The following is a 24,729-nucleotide window of genomic DNA, read 5'->3' on the forward strand; positions in this document are numbered from 1 at the left end:
CCTGACAATAAAGTAGGCATTTAACAAATCACTGACCTTCCCCAACCCAAACAAGCAGAAAAAATTCCAGAATTTGGGGCCGTTGTACTGTTGTCCAGTTTTAATTGCTCCATTATCCAAAACGAAACAGTATCGTATCATTTGGTTATATTTTAATCGATTATTAGACATCCACTGCTTGTATAGTGAGCTTAAGAATCTATGGTTACTGTCGCATTTAATGCATTAAAACATGATTACAAAAATGATCCAACTATGTCAGAATTTACATTACCGATGCACCTTGGTAAGAAAGTGAAAGAGGCATGTAAATATATAGTCAAAATGGTATCCAGATCGAATGGGCATTAAGACAGTGATATCCTGATTACAGCCTTGAGCCAGGAGTAAAATTTACACATTCCTATTTTGAGGGTAAGTCTATCCGTAGGACAAGCACTTTTACACGCAGGCTTTCACGACCAACGCAATTCAAAATACAAGTTATTTTGGGTTAGATCGCATTAATATAAATGTGTCGTTAACCCACTACTACCACCACCACCCGCCACAACCAATTAGTAAGGCTTTTCACGAAAACAAAACGTGCCATTTTGATTCTACTTAAGCACACCGGTGTGCTATCTATGGTTACTGATGCAGGGGTGTGCTGAAGTAGTAACTAATGGGCACGTTTTGCTTACGTGATAAACCTTACTGATTGGCTCTGTCGGGTGGTGGTGGGCTAACCACAAATTTATATTTACGCAATCAAACCCAAAATTACATTTATGATGAAGGACAAGCTTCGTTGATTCCCAATTGCAGTGGTACTCATTTTACCAATCCGAAGGGGTGATGGGCTGAGTCAACCCCCAACCAGGATTTGAACTTCCAACAATCCAATCGTGAGCAGCTCGCTCTACCGCTGAGCGGACCTGTAACAAAGGTGTGGTTGGGATTGTTTACCAATGTTACGCATTAAATAAGCGTCCCAGTTTGCCATGCAAATTAGTAGTTAGAGTGGTCACAGGTTTGTTTGCCATAGGGCATTTGGCCAGACAAGGGCACCAGTGTGCCAACAACTTGGAGAATAACAGCTGACAAATTAAATTACCATATATTCGATCGCCCTGCTTAGCTAGTTGCCAAACCCAAAGAAACGTCCTCGTCATTAATATGTACTATCGTGTCATTGCTTCGAATTACTCCATCGCCAATATGATTCCACGCAACAATACTGTAGAATTACACAACGTGTTTACTCATTTTTCGATTTAAAGTTTTCGTAACTACAGGGATTCATCTTCTTGGTTCTTTCGGTAAAGTCACGTAGAGGGGAAATAATAAAATAATAAAAATAAAACATAATAAAATAATTCTCACGACGTTTCGGCCACAACGCAAGCAGTCGTCCTCAGGTGAAGAACAGGTCTGTCGGAAAGACAGCGTCATTATTTTATTATGTTTTATTTTTATTATTTTATTATTTCCCTTCTACGTGACTTTACCGAAAGAACCAAGAAGGTGTTTACTCATGCCTCCGATTTACAAAATGTAAATTTGCATGTCATGCCAATCATTGAAAATTTTGCCGACAAAAAAATTCAGCGGGACTGAGATACAATTGAGTTCTGAAAGTCAAACGATTTAGTGGCATACTATTTTCTTGTAATTCGCTGCACGTAATATAAAAAAAATCACACGAACATTTTGCACGAAAGCAAATAACGATCTAAAGGTCAGATCACGGTTAGCTACTCTTTTGAGGAATCTGCCAAATATGTGACTTTTTTTGTGACCGGAATGTACGTTTCACTTATGTTGCATCCGATTTTCCCCCCATCATAATTATCTAGCAGGGGGAAGGAATCAATTGTTGAGGTGTGGTGGCATTGACCACGAAGTGACCTCTTGCCATTGAAGTCATTATATATTTTTATTTTGCAACAAAACTCGAGCCCAGTATAAGGCACAGACCACAGGAGGGGGGGGAGGGGGTACAAAGCTCCACGGAATGAGGTCCAACTTCAATCTTCACGTCATTATTAAAACGGTACTAAATAGAATACTGTACAACATTGGCTGTTTTGCTAATAACCCGAAAGGACCGTCATTTGCATTCTCTGTATTTTTAGTTAATAGATTCCATATTATTATTTATTTAAAAACTCAGCTTTATTGATTTGAAGATTATTCTTTTCAAACTGTGTTTCCAGTTGGCATATTGGAAATCAACTTCATACGAAAGGTTCATAATTATACGCAGTTTCAGACATGACCGTAGCGGATTTCTACTTAGGTATGTGTGAGATTATGGACAAATATTTGATTCAATTAACAAATAATTGATTGTTTTTTAGTATTTTGTTTAAAGAAACCTGTCCCTTGCCAACACAAGGTCATTTGATAGTTGCTGTTTTTGGCTTAATACTTCTTCTTCTTTCGTATGGCATTGTGAAAAGTAACAGTTTTTTTTCTTAATGATCATCATAAATGAATGCAAAGGTTCCTCATCCAGTCCAATTATGTGGCTGATGCAGTGTGGATTTCCGCGAAGAATGGTAACTTGCCATTCTTTTCCACCTCCATGGTGAATTTGATGGCTGGGTGTATGGAATTCATAGGGTTGAGGAATTAGTTCAAAGCTGGTCGGCCATGTGGCCAGATGACAAACGTGTCATCTACGTACCTCTTCCACAAAGACGGACGTAGAGTGGATGCCTGGATGGCATTTGTCTCAAAAATTTCCATGAAAACATTGGGCTACACCCATTTCAAACCTTTAAAACATCCTGCCTCAGCAGCTTTCCCGCTATTTTTTTTCTCCCAATGACGATTGCTTGTGTTGCGATCGAAACGTCATAGTTTTTTTGTTATTTTCTTTGAACTTATCTACGTGACTTTACCAAAAGACCCAAGAATATAGTACTTATATTCATATTAAGGTTTTAAAATTACAAAATAATACATTTCATATTGAGCAAATAATAAAGAGTACACACTAAAATCCATCCCTGAAATCCAAAACAGGAAAACGTAGCAGATCTTTATACTTTAGATTATATTGATTTTTCCAGTTATTTAATGCTAACCATGTGGATAAATACAGATGCTTGAAGATACACTGTTAATTTGTGGGAGTTTGACCTCAATGATATTTAAGGATGTTTATTCGGGGATTCATGCTGCTATCGTGCAATGGTTAACACACTGGACTTGCAATCCCGAAATAGGTCGTGTGATCTCTTGGCAAGGCAGTTCATATAATGGGCAAGTTTCCTAAGTCTCACCACCTTTGTCAAACCCAGCAGTATAATTGGATACACTCTTATGTCGAGCGGCAGGTCGCTCTGTGGTTGGATAAAATGTGGGTATTTCTACCCCTTCCAAGATATCTGTCCAACGTGGAAAAGGAGGCCACAATACGCTCCAGAGAAGCCCTCTCTATAGTTCCTCTAGCAAAGGCCCTTGCACAAGAAGTGGCAAAGGAAAGCTGTTTCAGGGCTGCACCTTTCAACTTTCCATTTTTATGTGGTGTTAAAACAAAATTTTTAATTTCCTGTTAAGCAGACCATCTAAAACGTTTCGATTTTGCATTGTTATATATTTAGTTAATATCTTTCAATTCAAATGTAACCTAATGTTTTGCAGAATTAAAGGAAAATTGACCGAGCATTGCTTTAAAAAACACTTTCTACACTCTGCAATTAAATGTTCCTATCCTCACATTGTTATTTAAAGGTCAAATTAGTCCAGGTGGCTCCTTGAGATAGCAGCTTTGTGACACTTTGCTTCCGCAGGCCTAAGCACAACAAACTGAAACATACTTAGCAACACTGCCCACTTACGATTCACATTAACCGCACATACACTGCCCTGTACATACATAACAGGGCTAACAAATTCTTGTATCAATGACGTGACAGATTTCACATGTGTTTCTATATACCATCAACAACAACATTTTTCACATCAATGCAATTCTTGACAAGTAGAGAGAAATTTGCAAACAAGACCAATTGGAAATTATTCTATATTGTTCCCAGAAGCTTCTTGCCAATTTAAACAGGTACACTCGCCTGGTTTTCATTACATGATGACGTCTCCCTCAAGGCAAATGTATGCCAAAACGGAGGCTTTTACTGGCTTCAAACAGCGTTATATCACTGCCTTAATACGACGATATAGTTTACGTAACGTTGCTTACGATGATTTTGAGGAATGTATAATGTTGCAGCGAACTAAGAACCATGTCGTAAAGAGAGTGTCCTTGCTTGTATGATTGTCAGTTCACGAGCATTGATTCAAGAAAACCTGACTGCTAATGAGACATTGTTTGTCAAAATCGGTTCAGAGTTTGCTTGTCTTGTCTGGAATCAATGCTTCTGAAAAATGCACTCCAAGAAGGCTGTGCGATTAAAGGGTTGTGTAAACAAATACATGTATTTGTTTTGTGAAAAGGCAGGTAGATGGAGAAATAATGTGTGCTCATTTATTGTTTGTTATTTATGTTTCCCACAAGGATTATGTTGAGTTCAATATCGATAATAACCATCATTATATATGCCCAAGCTAGTAGACTAATTTTAGGTTTCCAAGGCCTTGATTCAAATTGTTTTTTACTTATTTGGATATGACTGCGTGTGTGACTTCAACATGAGTTGTTGCTTAAGCCGCTCTCTTGCCACCTGACCTCTGTAGACCACCAAAGGCAAACAAAGAATTATGTGGGTATATGACATGATGAGAAATGTGGTGGTGAGATGTTCACTGCCTCGCTTGGAATACAGAATGGTCGTGGGTTCGATCCCGACCCACACGCCTGTATATTTGGAGTTTGCATGTTATTCCCGTGGTCACGTGGATTTTGATCTGGTCCTCCGGTTTTTCCCTTCACATTGAGAAACACGCGTTTAGAGTATTTGGCTACTGTAAAATTCCAGCTGAGAAGCTAATTCGTTGAGCTATTTGTGGCCAAGTTGCTTTTGAAAAAGAGCTTTATAGCTCAGCGAGCCTTACCTAATTACAAGTAAACCCGTAAAAACAAAGTTTTTCACTATAAATCTTTTATATGCGTGGCGGCTAGAGTCCTCTCGTCCTCTGGCTTGAGATGGCTGCCACCTATGGGTCAGATGATTGTCTGCCACCATTAAGCAATTGGTAATTAAATATTTAATTAGTTTTCCCTAACCAGTGTAAAATTTTGGAATTTTTTTTTCACGAAAATTAATTGTCACACACAACGAGTCTGTGTGGAAAATGTCAGCTTGATTGGATCACGGGAAGTGGGATAAAAAACGAGCGAAAGATTTGCACGGTCCTAAGCAAGCAAGCGAACTTAATATAAAGAATTTTAAAATATATTCGCCTGTGGAGGACGCGGGGATCGATCCCGCGACCTTTGGCATGGGAAGCGAGGGCGCTATCAACTGCGCTACTCCGCCACGGCCTGTGGAGGGGTTACGCTCTGGGCTCTTACACTGTGACGTTCAGCCAAAGCCATGAATGAGTTCTATTTGAATATATGTAAAATAAAAAATTTTTGCCTAAAAAGTGTAAAATTTTGGGAATTTTTTTTCACGAACATTAATTGTCTCGCACAACGAGTCTGTGTGGAAAATGTCAGCTCGATTGGATCACGGGAAGTGGGTTAAAAAACGACAGAAAGATTTGCACGGTCGTAAGCAAGCAAGCAAGCACGCAAGCAAGCGAACTTAATATAAAGGATTTAAAAAAAGATATTAGTTTAGTTTACCAGTGAGTACAGTTGCAAGGCTCAGACAGCATTAAGGTTCCAATAACTGGACTGATGCTGTATACTTTTGCTGCTCTACAAACCACCAATGTACAGCAAAAAAAATCGACACATTTTTCACCAACACTGTTTCCTTCAAGGGAAATACAATTTACACCATGGGGCCCAATAAGGAGAAATGAAAAAAATGTTTCCTGATTAACAATGTATACAATTGGCATATGCTTATTTATCTAGGAGAGAACACCCATTCTAGAGGAATTGGTTTGTTCAGAGAGACAATCGGTGAGGATTATATCTGTACTCACTGCTAACTTCACTATCTTGTTACTTTCTCATTCCTAGATCTTTGTTTTGCCTTTGTAGTCGACGGAGAAGTCACACGCCCAATCGCACCCAAGTAAAATATTAAATATGAATATTATCCCAATTCTCTCAGCGTAATGACATACTTCCCAACGCAGTGTAACGATGTATCGTTCAAATTAAGATTCTGATGCTCATGATTATTTTTGATTCGTGCAAAAGTTATGCGTGTGTATTCTAGGGTTAATGGACGAAATCGGACATTAGACACAATACATAGTACAACTGAGTGCATAAGGCAGTATTTTATTGACTACAAAATGGCACATGAGCCCAGAGCATATAAAGCAGACAATAACATAGTAAAAACAAAACGATAAAATACAAATGAAACAGAAATTCGAGAGAAAGGCAGTGTGCAGAATATACGGACAGGCAAACACACAATGCGTATGCGTACCAAAGACAGTAAAAACAACATGCTATGAGACACACAGTTCTAACAACACAAATGAAATACAAAAATAATAATTACCTCATGAATCAAATCGTGACCCCAAGCCATGAACATTCATCTAATCACCAGGGCTGGGTTGTTACATGCCTGCTGCCAAGTTTAGTGTTTGCTCTTGCTTAAGTATAAACTATTTGAAAGTGCATAACCCAGCTGAATCAATTCAAGCGTTTTATAACCTCTAAAGGCTTAGGTCTTGCTTTGTGTGTTTTTTTTTAAACGGAGGTTCAATACGAGATCACATTGCTTTTGCGGCTTTAGCAATGCATTAAGGTCATCAGGTGAAACTATAGACATGAAAAGTTCCCGAGAGGGCCCGTTACTCTCAACCACCCTTACAGATTAACGATTGGCATCGCAATTCACATCAAGCTGTTCAATTCCTGGTTGTTAACAGATATCCATTAAATCGTCCATCGGTTGCTTTTATCTCGCTAGATATGGTACACTATCAAAATGTGATACTTTATACCATTTTAAAAAAGATACGTGAGATCAATAAGTCTCGCTAAAAGCCGTCATAGCTGGCTGTGGGCTTTCTTGCAGCATGAACGTAAATATAACCCCATACCCAAGCAGTTCCCTTGGCAGTCCATGCATATGTAGTGACATCGGGGATGTCACTGTGTGGTGCCGGCCTGAGAGGGCCGTGGTGTGCGATGTCCCTACATCGCGGACAGCACCGGGTGGGTTGCTGTGTGAGGCCGGCTCTAGCACAGCACGGCGTGCGATGCACCATCATCACGTACACCCAGTAGGTGGGTGTAGTACCAGCCCTAGCGGAGCTTGGTGAGCGCTGTGTGTAGTGCGGGCTCCCACAAGGGGGAGTGGGAGTGTCAGCCCATGGGCAGGGTTGCCCCGGGCCATGGCACTCTGGTTGACCCCGTAGACACGTGATCCGGAGTGCCCACAGAGAGGCCCCCAAGTGGGGGGGGCTAGGGGGGTGAACACGTGTCCGGGAAGAGGGATCGAGAGGGAGCGAGAACGCTCGAGAAGGTGGGCGGGGCCAAGGGCGGAGCGGCCCCGACCAGGGAGGATATAAGGTGGGTCCCTGAGAGGGACCAGGGTCGCTGCCATTCTACAAGCTGAAGCTCCACGTCTACAAGCTAGAAGCTCCACGTCTACAAGCTGGAAGCTCTACGTCTACAAGCTGGAAGCTCTACGTCTACAAGCTGGAAGCTCTACGTCTACAAGCTGGAAGCTCTACGTCTACAAGCTGGAAGCTCTACGTCTACAAGCTGGAAGCTCCACGTCTACAAGCTGGAAGCTCCACGTCTACAAGCTGGAAGCTCTACGTCTACAAGCTGGAAGCTCCACGTCTAAAAGCTGGAAGCTCCACGTCTACATGCTGGAAGCTCTACGTCCTACGAGGCATCAACACGTGGTCGGGGACCGTAGCTGTAACTCCTACGTATAGAGTAGTTAGCTGGGTGATCACCACCCTAGGTTGTATCTTGTGAAGGGGCAGTTACCCCTTTGTTAGCGAGTTGATGTTACAATGAAAGTGTTGCCTCTAAAAAAACATCGTCTGCGACTCAATTGGACTTACTACACATATGCAGACACAAGTACTGTACAAAAATGCGTGGGGAAAACATTCCCTCGGTCCACAAACACAAGTGTCCCAATGACAATATGTAGCAACTCCGATCACAGTGCACGCGTCATTTCGTCTTTGTTGTTTCAATTTTGGAGTGCCCTCTGAAGCGTGACCTGGGCCCCTCAACACTGACCAGCGAGAAATCCAGTAACGTATATACAACCTCCATGGCCGAGATGGCATGGGTAGTCCCTGCATTCATTAGAGGATTGACAAGCAGTCTGTTAAATAAAACAAATTCAACAACAAAAATACACCTCAAGTGTTTTATTATCACACCACTTGTGATATATTTAAAACACAATTTGTGATTAAACTGAACATGGGGCGTTCAAATTTGAACTCTGGGTACATAAAGGAATGTTAAGAATGCTTCATGAAAACATCCAATTATGCTGTCCAGACTTGCCTTCCACGGGTTGAACAGCGTTTACAATTATAACCATTGGCTATAGAAAGCACATGTACAACGTTCTGAATGCAGGTTCATTTATTTGGCCACTGCTCGTCAAAAGCAGGACAATTATGCCTTACATACGAAACAGGAAGATAAAGCGGCACAGCAATGTAAAAGTGATTTATATCCACATCGCTGCGCCACAGGACCAGCAGGAAGGCTGATGAAACGAACAATGACGCCACCACATTCCACAGCTTCAAACTTTATTTTCACCCACAGAATAATCTGCACCATGGATACGAAGTATTCAGTGATATTAAGTTAAAATGAACGCGCGCGGAGCTGCAAACCGTAACGCTGAAGACAATGCAAGACGTGCTAGTAAAGAGGGCACTTGCAAAAGTATGTTTACTCAAAAATAAAACAAAATCCTGTTTGCTCATGTAACATTTACGGTATGAAGATTTTTTATTATTAACCAGCTAAAAAGCACTCATTCCCAAACTAATTGTTGATAAGTTGCATATTCGTTTTAAAAACAATTCTACTTTTCTTTGCCAACGCTGCTCAATGGTCATTGTATCATTAAGTACACCAGCGCATGGGCTTAATTGAATAATTTATCTCATGTGCAGTACTGCGTTACTCGAATTTCAACCAGGATGCTCCCTAATCAAGTTAAGTGATGCTGTAGAATTTTTTTTACCAACATATATTAAATGGCAGCCAATTCCAATTAAATTTTAACTGCACATACATCACCTTGTGATGTCAAATTAATGCATAAATGTTTAATTACTGCATAATGCACTTAAGAGTTATTGCATGAGACTTAGAAATGATACAAGCCAACATTTAATGTGCAGTGATATACATATTTAAAGACTATACAACAGCAGGTAACAGTATTTTAAGTTTTGGCATGTCCTGTTAGTTTCACAAAGCCTAGGTTCACACTCCAATATAAAAAAAATAACTTTGTTTACCGTAACAATGTGTAACATTATAAATACAGCGATGTGGTAGATTGTACTTGATGAGAATGTTTAATTTTAAGTAAAAAAAAAGCTTTGCAAGAATGACGTACATTCATTTTTGCTTTACAGTACATCAGAGACACTTGTGCGAGGGGTCCCTCTGGTGTTTGAAACCACTAAATACAAGTAAAAACGCACACTACAAACATACAGCCCCTTTAATTGCATAATGGCAGAACAATTCATTTTAAACATGAAAAAAAATAACTATGTAGAAATGGCGTACTTTTTCATACATTTTAAAATCATATATAAACTGTTCATAATACATGTTTGAAGATGTCAAGTCCAAAAATAGTACCGAACCGGAGGTTGATTTGTAACACGTTGATAAACCATTACAAATAGGTGGTTAGCAAACTCCTCTTTCCCAATAATAGTCAAACATTACACATTTACTAATCTACACGTGTATTTTATTATTGTATAAAAATGCAAGGAGCAGAATTGTAAATAAGTGCTCCTTTACTATGCAAGTTTGTGGTATGGAATATGGTAAGTAATCATTTTTGAAGTGTAAAAAGCCATATAAAAAACGTCACAACAGCAGGCACAGCTGGCTGGACCTGTCGCCAAGAGCATCCAGGGTGACACTGGAGGCAAAGTCCAGGTGGGACTCTGGTGACCATCATGGTGCGATGGCGTTCTCTTTATTTTGATCTTTCTGCAAGGGACGTTGAGACTGCGATCCAAGCCGTGGTCTGGCTTGGGCCTAAATCAACACGCAACATAAATAAATTACATGTGAATCCACTACCGGATAAGGGTCTTATCACACTCTGCAGATAATGAGGGATGGACCATAGAGGCATAGAAGTGCAGTACAGTAATGGATTTGGCTGCACTTGCTCATGCTGCACACCGTAATCAAAGTAAAATTAATAAATTAGGTTCAACCTATTTTATCAGGAACCTGAGGAACTTTTAAGTAAAACAGCCTATTAAATGCACACCATGAAGTGAAAATGATGTACACTCACAAAGGAAAGAGTGGTTAGCTCACTCTGCTATGAATCCTTAAGTTCTCAACCGGCTCCTGCAAGACCCCCACATCTTCCTTTCACTAACCCCTATTGACTAGTGTGGTGAAGTATAGTCAAAAACTCCCATGATTGACACAGCTGGGTAAACTGTCATCCGGCAGTGCAATGAAAAATGTTAGAAAAATTGTGAAATATTCACACCCTAGCTGGAAATAAATTGAACAGTTTAAGTGTTAGCAATCAATACAAGAAAACACGTGAAAAGATAAAAGCATTGGCAATGAATGACAATTGTATGATATAGCATGTAAACTAAACAGGACATTGCATTAAAATACAGTAACTTGAATATATTTATATTGTCTTCTCTAAATATGACAACACACGGCAGATGTATTTTACGGACCCTTGTGGCAGACAAATGAGGCTTGCGAGCAGTGGGGTCAGCAAGGGTTGGTGTTGTTCCAGTTGGAGTTGGGTTCAACTGGAAGAAAAAAAAAGGCTTATTTTTAGGTGGAATCATGTCAACATTTTAGATTTAAGGAGACATTCTTCCTTACGCATACCTTTGCTTTGTTGACCAAGTGACACGTTTATTACATTCAACAAAATATCAGCACATACAAGCTGATCATATTTTGATGTATATCCGAGTGCACAGGCTACAGATTACCTTTCTGATTTTGCTGACAAGAGGGGTGCCAATAAATGGTCGTTTCTGTGCAGTTCTTGTCGTGTTGTTTACATCTTCCGATTTGTCTTTCCTCAATTGCTGAAAGGAACAGCATTCCCAGTGTCAGTGGACAGATACAAAATAAAACTGACCTCATTGGTTAATTAAAGAGTGAATCATGTTTAAAGTATGCCCTTGCACAAGCATAAACAATGCTCAAACTACTTTTAATCACGTACCCTCTCCTGCTTCTCTCGCTCTCTGTTTCTCTCATGCTGCATGGAGATGTATGCCAGAAAGTTGCATCCGTCAACGAAAAACTTGCAGCCCTGGGCTTCCTCCCATTCCCCAATTTGCATTGCCAGCTCCTCCTCCAGCTGTAAATGTACCACAGCACACTCAACAAGCGCTCCTCACACAATGCCACGCTCATGCGGCACATGACTATTGTGCATTTTTGGAACTGTACCTTGGGAAGCATTTTCTGCAGTTTAGCTCTTTCCTTCTCTTCTTTAAGTAGATTCCCTCCACGGTTAGCAAATCGATTTGGATCTGCCGCTTTTCGCTGTTCAACAAGAGAAGACACTTAAGCTTAAGATGTATAAGTATTGTTAGTAGGTTTGTATTTGAAACAAGGACGAACAGTTATGCATATTCATGGTTTCTGTAACACTTCAGAATATGCATTTGTTCTCAGTAATTAGTAATACTAGTGATATATTTTAAGCTATATTCTTTGGGTTTTTCGGTAAAGTCACGAAGATAGGTTCAAAGGAAATAACAAAACAAAAAAACTACGACGTTTCGATCGCAACACAAGCGTTCGTCATCAGGAAGAGGGGGTTAGCTTCTAAAGGTAAACTGTGCATAAAGGTTTGAAATGGGCGTAGCCCAAATGTCAGCAGCCAATGTTAATGTAAGTGGTGGGCAGCGACCGTAACGGTGGTGGGTTTTCCCACCAATCAAAGGGCTGCCCAGTAAACATTATCATGATAATTTGAGATCGTTGAGAGGCCTCCACGGCGGGCACCCTGAGGTGGTTATGTTAATGTGAGAGATTAGCATGTTAATGTGAGAGATTAGCATGTTAATGGCACATCGCAAAGCAAAAATCTCGAGCTCAGTGAGCAAGGTGGCTGTGTTCGGGTGAGAAATTTTACCTGTTAATGTAAAATCAGAGAGCCGAAAATAACTAACAACGGAAGGTGGTAGGATGGGAATATCACAGCTAGTTATGACTTAAACTAGTTGATAACGTCCTTCTAATGATTTCTCAGGTTATACCCATCTTCTCGATTGAAATTGTGTCTGTCTATATATATGGATGGCTTCATGAACGAATCTTTGTTGATAGCCAGTGGGTTTGTTATGTTATTTGAACCTATCTACGTGACTTTACCGAAAGACCCAAAGAATATGGATTCCTGCAGTCACGAAAACTTTAAGTAAAGATATTCTAAGCTGTACAATAATGACATCACATGGCACATGTGGGACTGTAGGAGATGAAGTCACACATCATAATGTCATTGAGGGGCGGTTAAGTGCATGATGTTATCGACTTGGCCAAAGTTTATCCTTTTAGCGTTGGTTTTCATCGCCAAGTCTTAAGCAACCCTTTGATCAATTTGTCTAGTTCTCTATATAGCACATCCCTCATAGCAACACAAGAAAGTTGTGTTCATTAGATCATATTCACGAAAGTTATCATGATCCCGTGTTAGACAGACAGAGATAATGCATTAATCCTTTCGACCCTAGTTGGAAAAAATTTAAAAGCATATTGAAAATGTCGCATATCATAAAATGTCACCTCAAACTCTAGAAACATCTTCCAGCTTTGTTGCCATTTTGCAACGTGGGAGAAAAGTTTGCAGTACTGATCATAATAGCCCTTCATGCGCTCCAACTCTCTCTCGTGCTCAACAAGTAAGTCTTCAGTGTATTCATCTGTGGAAAAGAAGTTTAGGAGAAAGAAAATTGAAATATGACATTTAACAGAATAAGGGTAATAAGAAATTACCGGACCAGAGATTTCCATATTGTAAAATAAGCAGTGAGTGTATGCTTACCATTATAGAATGGGGAAAATGCCCTCCTCTGCTCTTGCCCATAGTAGGACTTTCCCCAGTAGTCCTCAATTTCATTCCGGACAGGTATAATTAGCCACTTTATGTTGTCTTTCCTCACCTGTGCTAGTCTCTTCAATTCGGAAGTCAGCTAGTAAAACAAAAAAAGTGTAGTTAGAAACAGTTAATTGTGAAAAATATGTATCAATTAACACATGGCAGAAAAAAATGTGATTCGTTCGCACACTGCTTACAGCTTCCTCCACTGATTTTTGGTAGCTCTGCGTTTTTGCAGCAAACTCGTTTCGCTCATTTTCAGGCACCTGCAAAAGATTCCACATTGCTTCCAATTCCGAGCGTAGCCTTTGGCACGTTGCCTCAGCTTTTTCTTTTTTAAACTGCACCTGAAAAAGGAACCAAAAAATTAGGATGTTAGTTGGTTTAACACGTGGGCTTTCGCGACCAATATCATCCATAAGAGGTTTTTTGGGTTAGATCGCGTAAATATATAAATTTGTCGTTAAAACCCGTCACCACCCGGCACAGCCAACTAGTAAGAGTTGTCACGTAAACAGAACGTGCCAATTCGTCACTAGTACAGCCAAGCCACAACATTTACAATCTAAGTACGACGTTTCGCCAGTAATTACAACTAGCTTCATCAGGCGACAGCCAGATTTGTGGAGAAGTCTAACTTTCGTTCCTTATATAGAGGCGTAGATGTGGTGACCACGCTTCTGCGCTCTTGCGCCACGTGAGGGGGGACTACTGGGGCAATGTACATTATGCATTATGCGAGCCCTTTGAACTTGTCCTTCCCCTCGATTGTGAATTAAAGTAGCCATACCAACGGTAATCGCTATTGAAGTATGCTGCCCTTTGTGGGCATGCATTTAAATAATGTATTATTTGATTATTCGCTTCCACGCAGCACTAAGGCGGTAGCTATCCGAACGGTTAAAGTTATTTTTTTTCAATTTCGATATTCTATAATTAGTCCTGGCCAGTAGTAACTAGTTTTGCACAGAACTTCAACATTATCTAAATCAATTGAGTGTCCTTGTTGGCTATCAACAGAAGGTGTGTACAGGATTAACTGCACGTGTTGTAAACGTTATGTTGGGCAAACAGGACAAATGATCAGCACGAGACTAAAATAACATCAGAGAAATATGAAATTCTCCCAAATAATCTGTCAGCAGTAGCAGAACACGCGTGCCAACAAGGACACTCAATTTATTTTGATAATGTTGAAGTTATGTGCAAAACTAGAACGCGGAAGCATGGTCACATCTACGCCTCCATATAAGGAACGAAAGTTATACTTCTCCACAAATCTGGCTGTCGCCTGATGAAGCTAGTTGTAAGTACTGGCGAAATGTCGTACTCAGATTGTAAATGTTGTGGCTTGGCTCTCCAACACACCGGCGTGCTGTACTAGTGACGAATTGGCATGTTCTGTTTACGTGACAACCCTTACTAGTTGGCTGTCGGGTGGTGGCGGGTTTTAACGACGTATATTTACATGTTATAACCCAAAAAACCTTTTATAGAAAAATGTTGATGTTTTTTTAATATTTTCTATTCCATACTACAAACAAAACAAAAAATGACAACAACAAAAATGCTCAGGCCTGACCACCACCTCTTTGAGAAGCTCTTCAACTTTCAAAAGTCTGTCATCTGAGAGACACAACTTCTCATTGTTGAAAATCACCTCCCTCTCAAACTCCGTTTCAGGGCCAACACCTAGAATTTGAAAATACGCTTCAATCTGCTCCTTGTAGGCCACAAACACCTTGAAGTTACTGTTCTGTAGGAAAACAAATCCAAAAACAACATTGAACACAAAGTAAATGACACATCTAATACTACATCAGCCTGGCATGAATACACATTCATTTCAATGCAAAGTAATAAACCCGTGAAAACCTGGCCTGGAAAACAAGTGACCTTTTGCAGCTCCAGGCCATCAACGTAATGACGTAGAGTATTGAGTTCGTCTTCCGTGGGCACAGACCCGGCTGGCTTGGGGTGAGAGGATACGCACAGGGCCTTGGTCAGCATAGCCTGCTGATGCTCAAGCTCCTGCAGCACAGAAAGCCGTTCCGCCTTCTTCGCTCTCAGCTGCTGCAATTTCTGCCGCAAGTGGCTCTCAAGCTGCAGCACAAGGTACTCCTCCATCAGCTGAAATGAATTCATAAAAAAATGCTCACGAGAACGTAGCACATTATTCTACTTACAAGACCATAATCATGCAAGCCACTGCTGTAAGTGGTTGACTAAAAGATTGAAATACAGCACATCACATATTCATTCTGGCCAAATGACTGCCCAGACCCAGAACATTGTTTGTGCATGGTGCTGTTATTTTCCACATGTGCTCATGAATACATTTTCATATAGTAGTAATGTGTTCCTCATCTTCGGAAATTATTTCTTACACCTCAAGTAAAGTCAAACATTTTCCCGTGTTTAAAACAGTTTGCACTTTACTTTATTCCACTAACCTGTGGGTGTGCATGGAGTAATGTCATTGTCTATAGATATTCACATATGACTTTTTCACATAAATCAGTTCCCAGCGAGTTGAATATGCGACATTATTCTGTATTGTTTGGATTGATATTTTTAAATCAGCAGAATACAAAACCCATGGATAACATGTTGCATTCATGAGTGTTAGGTTTAATGTATGCATTGTTTTCTATTTATCCATCAGACCTTACAAAGCATGAATTAAATTTGCATTCCACCATGAATACTAAGTCATTGCCATAATCCATGCCTGCATATAATTGATATTTGCACTGAAATTAAACCAAGTATGTTACAGCATTTAATAAACACAATTAAACATTTATGCGAATGCATATTAAAACGCTTCTTAAAAATTAACTCAATATTGAATAAAGCACAATATAGAAAACAGTTGTACATACCAGTCTTGGCAATGGCTTTGCAGAGCACATAATTAAATATAATCTATACTCTAGTTGAATTTCACTCAGAGAAACTGGTCACTTTAATTGCCAAGGCAATTACATATTTGATTTCTGGGACACTATTTTTTGCAGGGGTGTACTTAACTCCAGACTGGGGTACCAATCAATCCGAAATCAGTGCTACTCCGCCATGTCGAAACGCAGCAAGGACGATTGCGCTGAAACCCTGAATGCTCGTATGCACCGTAGTGCATTATGTACAGCTCGTCGAGATGAGTCGATTGCCGCATCGCCGACCATCAACAGACTAAAAATGACTGCGTCACAGACATTTTGCGAGGGTATTGCCGTAAGGTTCAAATGCTGCGTTTTCCAATTAGTAGCATTTAACTATGATTTTTTTTTTATTCCATCATCACTAAATCACACACATCTGAGTGATTGTTTAGCCAATGTAAGTGTAAAAGCACATTTCAACAGAAATAAAACAAATGCACCGATATGGGCTTACTTGCATTGTTATTTTGCAGACATGACAATCAATTCCCATTTAACATGACTTTAAAACCTTTGCTGTTAGTTTAGAATTCATAATACGTGCTCCCAGCATACCTCATATGCTGGCAAAGTCAGCTCTTTGCAGAGTTCTTGAATGTTGCTCATATGCTCATGAATCCTCTCCTCTACACTTTCCCTTAAGTCCTCTTCTTCTGCAATCATTTGCTCCATCAATTGCTGTGCAGCACAAACGTAAAATTAATGCAAATTCAATGTTTGTTATTCGAGTACTTTTAAGTTTTGCTTGTATATCAAATGTTTGCCAAATGTCACAAAAATGAATTGTTTAGCCACGAATGCCACGCCGAGTCTCAATACTTTTTCATGAGGGCCCTGAATTTGGAATTTAGCCACGACCATAATTGTTTATAACGTGGGAGGAAACTGGAGTAACTGGTGAAAACCCAGGCTCATTGGGATAACACTCAAAACTTCCATATCCTGGCCACCTTACAGCATCGTGCCTAAAATACCTGACAAAACCCTCATGGTCAAGCATGAGAACTAATGTATGTATGTAGAACTTATTTAAAACATAGTCCACCTCTGCATAGCTTCGGAAATATGAGGTTGGATTCACTTAGGGTGATTTGGCTATGGCAGTGGGAAGTTAGTTGTCTTGAATTAAATTTGGCAGACAAAAATATGATTTAACATACACCACAATCCCATACCATCTAGGTACTATTTAAAAAATGCTTTCATTGTCATGACTTGTTGAGGGTCCTCACCTCCACTAGGTCCTTGGCCTTCTTTATTCGCTCCTCCCGCTGGACCTCTACGATGCCGAGGTCCTCCCACACGGTTTGCAGCCGGTTCAGGGCATTCATCACATACTCTTGTAAGCCTTGCTTCAGCATGTTACTGCTACACACAAATGTAATGAGTTCAACTGAGTTGAAGACGTACTCTTCGGAGGCAACACATTTATTAACACCAACACACAACATACGGGGTAACTACCCCTTTACAGAATAACAACCTATGGTGGTGACCACCAGGCTAACTACGCTAATCACACCATAACTAGCTACTACGGACCGGACCCCAGCTTGGGTCCGGGTCCACGTGTTGGAGACTCTGTAGGACGTAGAACGTAGACGAAGGTTTCTTCAGGATGAACAACAGCGCCGGTCCCTCTGGGGGACCCGGCTTATATCCTCTGCGGCGTGGCTGGCTCTGTCCCTGGCCACGAGCAGGATCTCCACCCAGACAACGTGACCACCCCTAAGCCCCCAATCGGGGACCTTTGTAGACTTAACCGGTCACGTGTCCTCTCGGGTCAACCGGAGTGCCATGGCCTAGAGTAAGCCCGTTCCTCTGGCCGGCACTCCCACACCCTATCCTGTAGGGCTGGCACTGCACGCCAAGCGAGATGCCATCCAGCGCTCTCACTCAGCGCTCACAGAGCCCCTCTAGGGCCGGCATTATTACCCAGTGACATCCTGCGATATCACTACATAAAGACAAAGAAAGATCCTTTCAAGTATACCCTTAACAGGCTGTTAGTGAGTGCCTATGAAAGCCAGCTCGGCCAACGAGGGGGTGGTGTGTCCAGCACCAAATCCAGCTGCCGTTGTCTCCTCGGTGATGATGCTTACGCACTGCATCACTCAATTTGGGATGTGTTAGCTTGGGGGAGGCCCGGAATTGGTTCAGATATGTCACAGTTGTTAGCCGGGAATTAAACTCTGGTGGCCCCAGCCCAGTCACTAGCCACTGAGCCACCCCTTCCACATCTGCCACACACACAAAATAAAGCCATGTATCGTAATGTATCTCCACAGCCAACTGATGAATCGTAATAATTGAGGGTTGCAATGGAATTTAATGAAATACGAATTATGTGTTTTATATAATTGTTAAATATTCGTTTGTATTGTTTCTGTTCACGGATCAACTTAAATGTAGCATTAGCATATACTTTCACATAATTTCCATAAATTATAAAACTGCAATTTATTTTTACATGCATGGTTCGATGTGCATTTCTCGTGAAATTAATGTATGTGTTTGTGCACCAATGTGAAGACTACAACTTATTTTTACTGGATTTAAAACCAATATCTTTGGTGGCAGCACAGTAATAATTGAATGGGCTACACGATTCCAGTAGCGGTCGTTTAACATTAACAAATCTGTTATGGAAAACGTAAACTCATCTTATTCAAATAAAAACAAGATTCGGTTCCAATTGTTTATCCTGCTTCTTAAATTGAAACAGTGGCAAGACGATGCTCGCATTTTTTCACGTAATGTTAACTAAAAAGCAATAATTCTTCAATGTCCTTTTTTTATAAAGCCCAACAGAAAAGTAAACAAACTAAGAGCATATTTCACGATAGTAGTGGTAATCACAATTTACAGACATAAAAATGTGTAAATGTACCCATAAGAGAACGAAAGCCTCCCCCACGCCATGTCGTTCATGGGCTTGGTTTAAACATTCTGTAGTAATAAACATTCTGGTTCTGATTGACCGTACTTCACCACATGGTAAGAACAATGCAGTCCTTGGCCATTAATTTAACTAAAATCGCTGGGAGTGATGGTGGTTACTTTTACTATCTTATTCGCGGTTACAACTTCCTTAGATATCTACTTTATTTTAGTTGTACACATTAACAACGTGACTTTCGAAGCATGTGGGATTCACGCGAGAATAACAACTTGTTGTATTTCGTCAAGGGAACGCTTTTCCAAGTCTCAGCGTCTTGAATTGGAGATGTTAAGGCCCCTTCCGTGGAGTTTCGTGCCACCTCACCTTGTTCCACATTTCAAATTGAACACGAGCAAGATACACCCCATGAAAGTAGATAACCTCAATAAAAACGATGTCTAAATGAAACGCGACAGTTGAGCAGTCGGTTGAGAACTGACATTTTTTTAAATCTAAAAATAATTAAGCACAGCGGGCGCGGCAGGGAACAGATAAAATAACATTTGGGGCCATGGTGGTCTCATGTGTGAGTTTACCTGTCGTTGGTGCTCATTGTTAAGTCCGGGAGTTGTTGCTACTACTACTGCTGCTGATGTTTTTGATGATGATAAGAAAATACCACGGACTCCCAACGCGACTCCAACCTTCCACGCTCAACGAATTTTTTTAAAATATTCAAAGTCCGCGCATCGCCTCCCCCAATTGGATCGCGACGCCGTGACGTCATTAGTTCGAACGCGGAACCTTATTCTGCCGATATGACGTCACGCGCAATGACGTCATGCCGCTGTTACTCACCCCCCCCCCCACCAAAAAAAGACAAAGAACCCCCGTGTAGTCTTAACAAACTGTTGGGGCAAGTGCTGTTAACGAGTCGCACCTATGAAGGCTGGCACGGAACACGAGGGGGTGGGATGGCCAGCAACCACGACTTTGTCTCTCCCAGTGGCGATGTTTAACACACCGCACCAGGTGCTCATTTGAGGCCGAGTCGACCTAGGGGAGGCCCAGGACCGGTTCAGATAATCGTCACCGGTGTTGGTGGCCGTGAGCGGGAATCGAACTCGGGACGCCGGGTTTGTAGCGCAGCGGCGCTAACCGCTGCACCACCGCTCCCCCCCACTACGACCCCCCCCCCACTACGACCCGCCCACCACCCCCCACCCCCCCCACCACCCTCTCTCCACCCCCCCACCACCCCCCTACCACCACCACCCAACCACCATCCCCCACCACCACCCACCACCACATCACCACCACCAACCTCTCACCACCCCCCCCCACCACCACATCACCACCACCCTCTCACCACCCCCCACCACCACCCCACCATCACCCCTTTAATTTAAAAGTCTATCCTCACTCAATGTGGCCGCGTTGGAGTTGCCATGAAATTAAACCTTGGCGCTACCCGAGTCAAATTAAGTTAGTCCAGTGATGGTTTTGGGGTGGGTTGCTTCTTATTAGTTTGTCAGAATTTCATTGAAAATCCCACGTTCCTATGGCGGGACGAAGTGTATACTGTTGTTATGGATCGTTGTTTTGTTTACAAATGCATGGGGGGATGTGCATGGGTTGTCTCTCCGAAACTGATACACTTAGTGTTCATTCGTGTAAGGGTTGGAGTAGTCGTTAACCTAAGGCTGACTTAAGAGGTAATTTTATAAAATTGAGGTATAGCTCAATAGTCGCTCACCAGTCACTTGATACCCTGAACTTACATACTTCATTATAGCCGCAAGTTCGCGCACATTGCAAGATGGGCCAAACATTTTTGGGGGCAAACCAACCCCCACTAACCCAACTAGCTAACCAGCGACTAACTTTACCAAATAGTCAACCAGCCACTGCGCTTGCATTACCCCTAAACCAACGACGATTATTAAACGTTGAGTTTTATAAGGGCACCACCGGGTGACCAGCCCCTCCACACCCAGCATCACCCAGCCCCTCCCCACCCAGCCCCACCCCTCCCACCCCCATCCTCCCCACCCAGCCCCACCCCTCCCACCCCCATCCTCCCCACCCAGCCTCACCCCTCCCACCCCCCACCCAGCCCCATCCTCCCCACCCAGCCCCTCCCCACCCTCCTCACCCAGCCCCTCAACACCCTCCCCACCCTCCCCACCTAGCCCCTCCCCACCCCTCCCATTTTTGGATGCACGACGGACGGACACAATATTCTCCTGTGGGCTGGTGGAACCAGGTGTTTCCTAACAGTATAAGTACTGTCCTAACACGAACCCTAAAGCTAATCCTGACCACATACCCACAACTACCCACGAGTAATAATACATCTAAAGTGACACGATCTCAATCTCCCCGACCCCACATCCGAGTCATCACCGGCAGCAGATTTTCATTTTTCGTTCCCTTGCTCAGTTTTTGTGACCACAAAAAGCGCCATCCCCAAATTTATCGAGTCTTAAGCGCAATGTTACTTGTTAGTCACACTAATTTTACGCATTTCTCCTCCCACCACCACGCCGGATACAGGAGTAGCCTTAGCCAGATCCTGTCCGGTTCAAGTCGGGGTTCAAGGGGTAGCTTCAAAAGAGAGGAGAGTTGACTTCGTGAATATCCCGGACTGCCCACAACACCGCACCACCACCACCATCAACCACTATCGTACCGTAACGTGCCCTGGTGCAGTCTATAGGGGTTTGTTGTTTAATCTCGGGGTGTTTTTTTTTACGTCCGCTCAGTGTCGCCGCGGGCGCTTTTTAAAGATCGACGTTCAGTGATTGCACGGTTAAAATCAAAACAAACATTTTTTTTGGGGGGGGGGGATAAAACTCGCCGCTTGTCTCCGTAGGATATCAAGTTCAAAAGCCTTGAAGTCTAGAGATTGCCAGGGATGGAATGTAGCCATGCCGGTATAAATGTGGCACCACGGTGGTGATGCAGTCATTTCATGGGATTCTTTCGCCCCTGGACGACATTTGCCTTTAAGCTGGCAAATACTACGGTCAAGTATATTTAGACATATATATATAAAGTGTAAGTAACACAGACTTCCCGTCATTCGTAAGGCGCATTTCAGACCGTTTCACGCACACACTGCCGTTTTTATTGTTTAAAAAAACCCATATCGGATATGTATATGGATAGTGCTGCGTGTTGCTGGCCGCTTGGCGTTTGAAGGAGGAGGAGGGGTGGGGATACCTCTGGAACAGACGTTGTTGCACAGCTGACGGCCACGAGTTTCCCCAGTCGACGTGGACGTGACGAGCCACAATCGGGATCGTAATGAACGCCCGTGGGTGCCAACTCGCGTGCGTCGCCCTCTGCCTCGTCTCGGCCGCCACCGCGTGCCAACCTCGGTCCGTGACCGTGGACGTCTCCAATACCACGGGTCACCTCCATCACTTCTGGACGAGCACGGGATTCTGGTTGGTGGTTTCACCCACAACGCCACCACAAACCACACACACCGCCTCCACCATCCATCCGCTACCATCGTTGTCTTTACTCTTTGGCTTTTTCGGTACAAAAAAAAACCCAAAGACTATGTATGGACCCTTGCAGTCACGAAAGCTTCAAATATAGAATCATTCTAGATTTGAAGCTTTCGTGACTGCAAGGAATCATCTTCTTAGGTTTTTTCGGTAAAGTCACGTAGGTCAAAATTAATGAAAATAAAATAAAATAAAAAACAAAAATCACGACGTTTCGGAGGCAACACAAGTCTCCGTCATCAGGTGGGACCGTCCTACGTGACTTTACCGAAAAAACCTAAGAAGATATAGAATCATCATTGTCTTCGTCACTCGAAACGATGTTGTAACAACCGCACAAATTAGCAAATGTTGCAAATGCGGAGGTCGACCCGTTTTGGTAGGGGGTGGGGGGGTGGAGTGGTTTGATTTCCCGGTGCGGCAATTGAAATCGTTGTTTCCTCGAAAGTCTCACGAATGCCTCGCCATTCACGTGCCCCCACCCAGCATCATAAATGAGTATACACACCACAAGTTTAGTCGATCGTCCATCGGTGGGTCGAGTGTGGTCGGGTTAAAGTGTGGGTACACCCACCTCTTCCGAGATGTCTGACCAGCGTGGAAGAGTAGGCCAAATACCCGCTGGAAGATGTTTGGAGCTCCCTCTCGTGAAGGCGATTCCAACAGCGGTGGCAGGCGTGCAAGAAATTGTGTTGAGCCTTTCTTTCCCAGGGTGATCGATTTATAAACACTTTACCGCACTGATGGTAACGGTGCTCTTCATTATTTCTCAACAGGGGGTGATATTTACGTGTATTGTGAAATTGGTGACTCCCATGCGTTACAGAGGAAAGCGTTGAAGTGTATTGAGATTTGTGGGACACCGTGCAAGTGTACGCAGAGACGTGAGAATAGGTTTTCCCTTTTTTTCTGGCAACAAAACAGGTGTTAAGATGTTAAAACACCAAACTGAAACCTTTTACAAGAAATAATGCCTACATTAACCACAATATTTGTGGTCAGAATGCAAACAAAAATCATACTCTGATTATCGGATAATACTCTTTGGTTCTTTCGGTAAAGTCACGTAGGTATAAAATATTGACTTCACCGAAAGAACCAAAGAGTATGGATTCCTGCAGTCACGAAAGCTTCAAATAAAGATTATACTCTGATAATATATGCATTGTCTTTGAAACTGGTCCACACCAGACAGCTTTCTTTGAAGCCTCGTCTCAAACGGTGGTAGACCAGAGGACGCCAAAAGGCGTTTTTTGTTTTCATTCTGACCACAAATATTGTTGTGAATGCAGACATGAGTCCTTGTAAAAGGTTTCAGTTTGGTGTTTTAACATCTTAACACCTGTTTTGTTGTCAGAAAAAAAGGGGAAAACCTATTATCATATTTTGGTACTAGCTAAGGAGGTCCAATGATGTATGCAGAGACGTTTAACTAAAAGCGTCGCTTCTTCAAAATGCCTCCTTATTTTAGTGGGATAACTGTAAATGAAACGCACTTATCGCTGCCACTGCTGCAAGGCAGTTCGTGAATTTCGCCTCTACATTTGCTAACAAAAAGTTGTCTCTCTTCACACGATGTCCAACCCCCTGCAGTATTCGCAATTAGTGCACTGTGCACGTGTCTGACAGCCCCGCACACACACACGTTATACCTATTGTATTGAATGTACGGCGTAAATGTAGAGCCCCGTTTGTCATCCCACTATTAGAATAAGTGCTTCCTCCCCTCGCACGCCGTGGGAGTTACTTGACCCGTGCTTTACTAAAACTTCACCGCGCTCGTCAGGGTTGAGTGTGCTTTGGTGAAGGCGGAGAGGAGCCGTAGACTCTGAGCCAACCGTGAAATTTCGGTCACAGTTCCTATGATCACTGTTACATTGCTTATGGCTTTATTTTGGTGATTTCGAAAAGTTTTTTGGTTTGGCCATGTTTGTTGTAGTACGGAGTTAGAATGATGGCTTTAATCTAAGTTGTCTTGTGGTTGTTGTTGTTTGACTTGTATCCCACTG

General features: G+C 42.2%; 2 protein-coding genes across 7 annotated transcripts in view; one reads left to right on the forward strand and one right to left on the reverse strand.

Moving 5' to 3' along the window:
* Positions 1–8,803: 8,803 nt before the first annotated feature.
* On the reverse strand, positions 8,804–20,302 carry LOC144721554 (protein regulator of cytokinesis 1-like). 2 transcript variants are annotated; one of them, XM_078599252.1, is made up of 13 exons: positions 19,799–20,302; positions 17,554–17,689; positions 16,877–16,999; positions 15,273–15,506; positions 14,965–15,132; positions 13,574–13,723; positions 13,323–13,470; positions 13,064–13,200; positions 11,720–11,815; positions 11,490–11,627; positions 11,251–11,349; positions 10,984–11,061; positions 8,804–10,306 (listed from the first exon to the last, which is right to left on the reverse strand). In XM_078599252.1, exons 1-13 carry the CDS (start codon positions 19,813–19,815, stop codon positions 10,223–10,225), a joined length of 1,608 nt encoding a protein of 535 aa, XP_078455378.1. In that variant the 5' UTR covers positions 19,816–20,302; the 3' UTR covers positions 8,804–10,222. The 2 variants fall into 2 exon arrangements, with proteins under 2 accessions (XP_078455378.1, XP_078455379.1); XM_078599253.1 differs by having other exon boundaries at positions 17,554–17,686; positions 19,799–19,963.
* A 1,496-nt stretch (positions 20,303–21,798) lies between these two features.
* IDUA (alpha-L-iduronidase) overlaps positions 21,799–24,729 on the forward strand; it is a 54,218-nt gene continuing 51,287 nt past the window's right edge. For 3 of the 5 annotated variants that reach the window (XR_013585924.1, XM_078599255.1, XM_078599257.1), the window contains exon 1: positions 21,799–22,654. Coding sequence is in view for 3 of the 5 variants with exons in the window: in XM_078599255.1 (XP_078455381.1) it covers positions 22,512–22,654 (143 nt within the window). In the remaining 2 variants the exon portion in view is untranslated. The remainder of the gene's footprint in view (positions 22,655–24,729) is intronic. The other 2 variants (XM_078599256.1, XM_078599258.1) reach the window with 2 other exon arrangements.

Source organism: Lampetra planeri, chromosome 12 (assembly GCF_965212315.1).
Source record: "Lampetra planeri chromosome 12, kcLamPlan1.2.h2, whole genome shotgun sequence".
Taxonomy (NCBI): domain Eukaryota; kingdom Metazoa; phylum Chordata; class Hyperoartia; order Petromyzontiformes; family Petromyzontidae; genus Lampetra; species Lampetra planeri.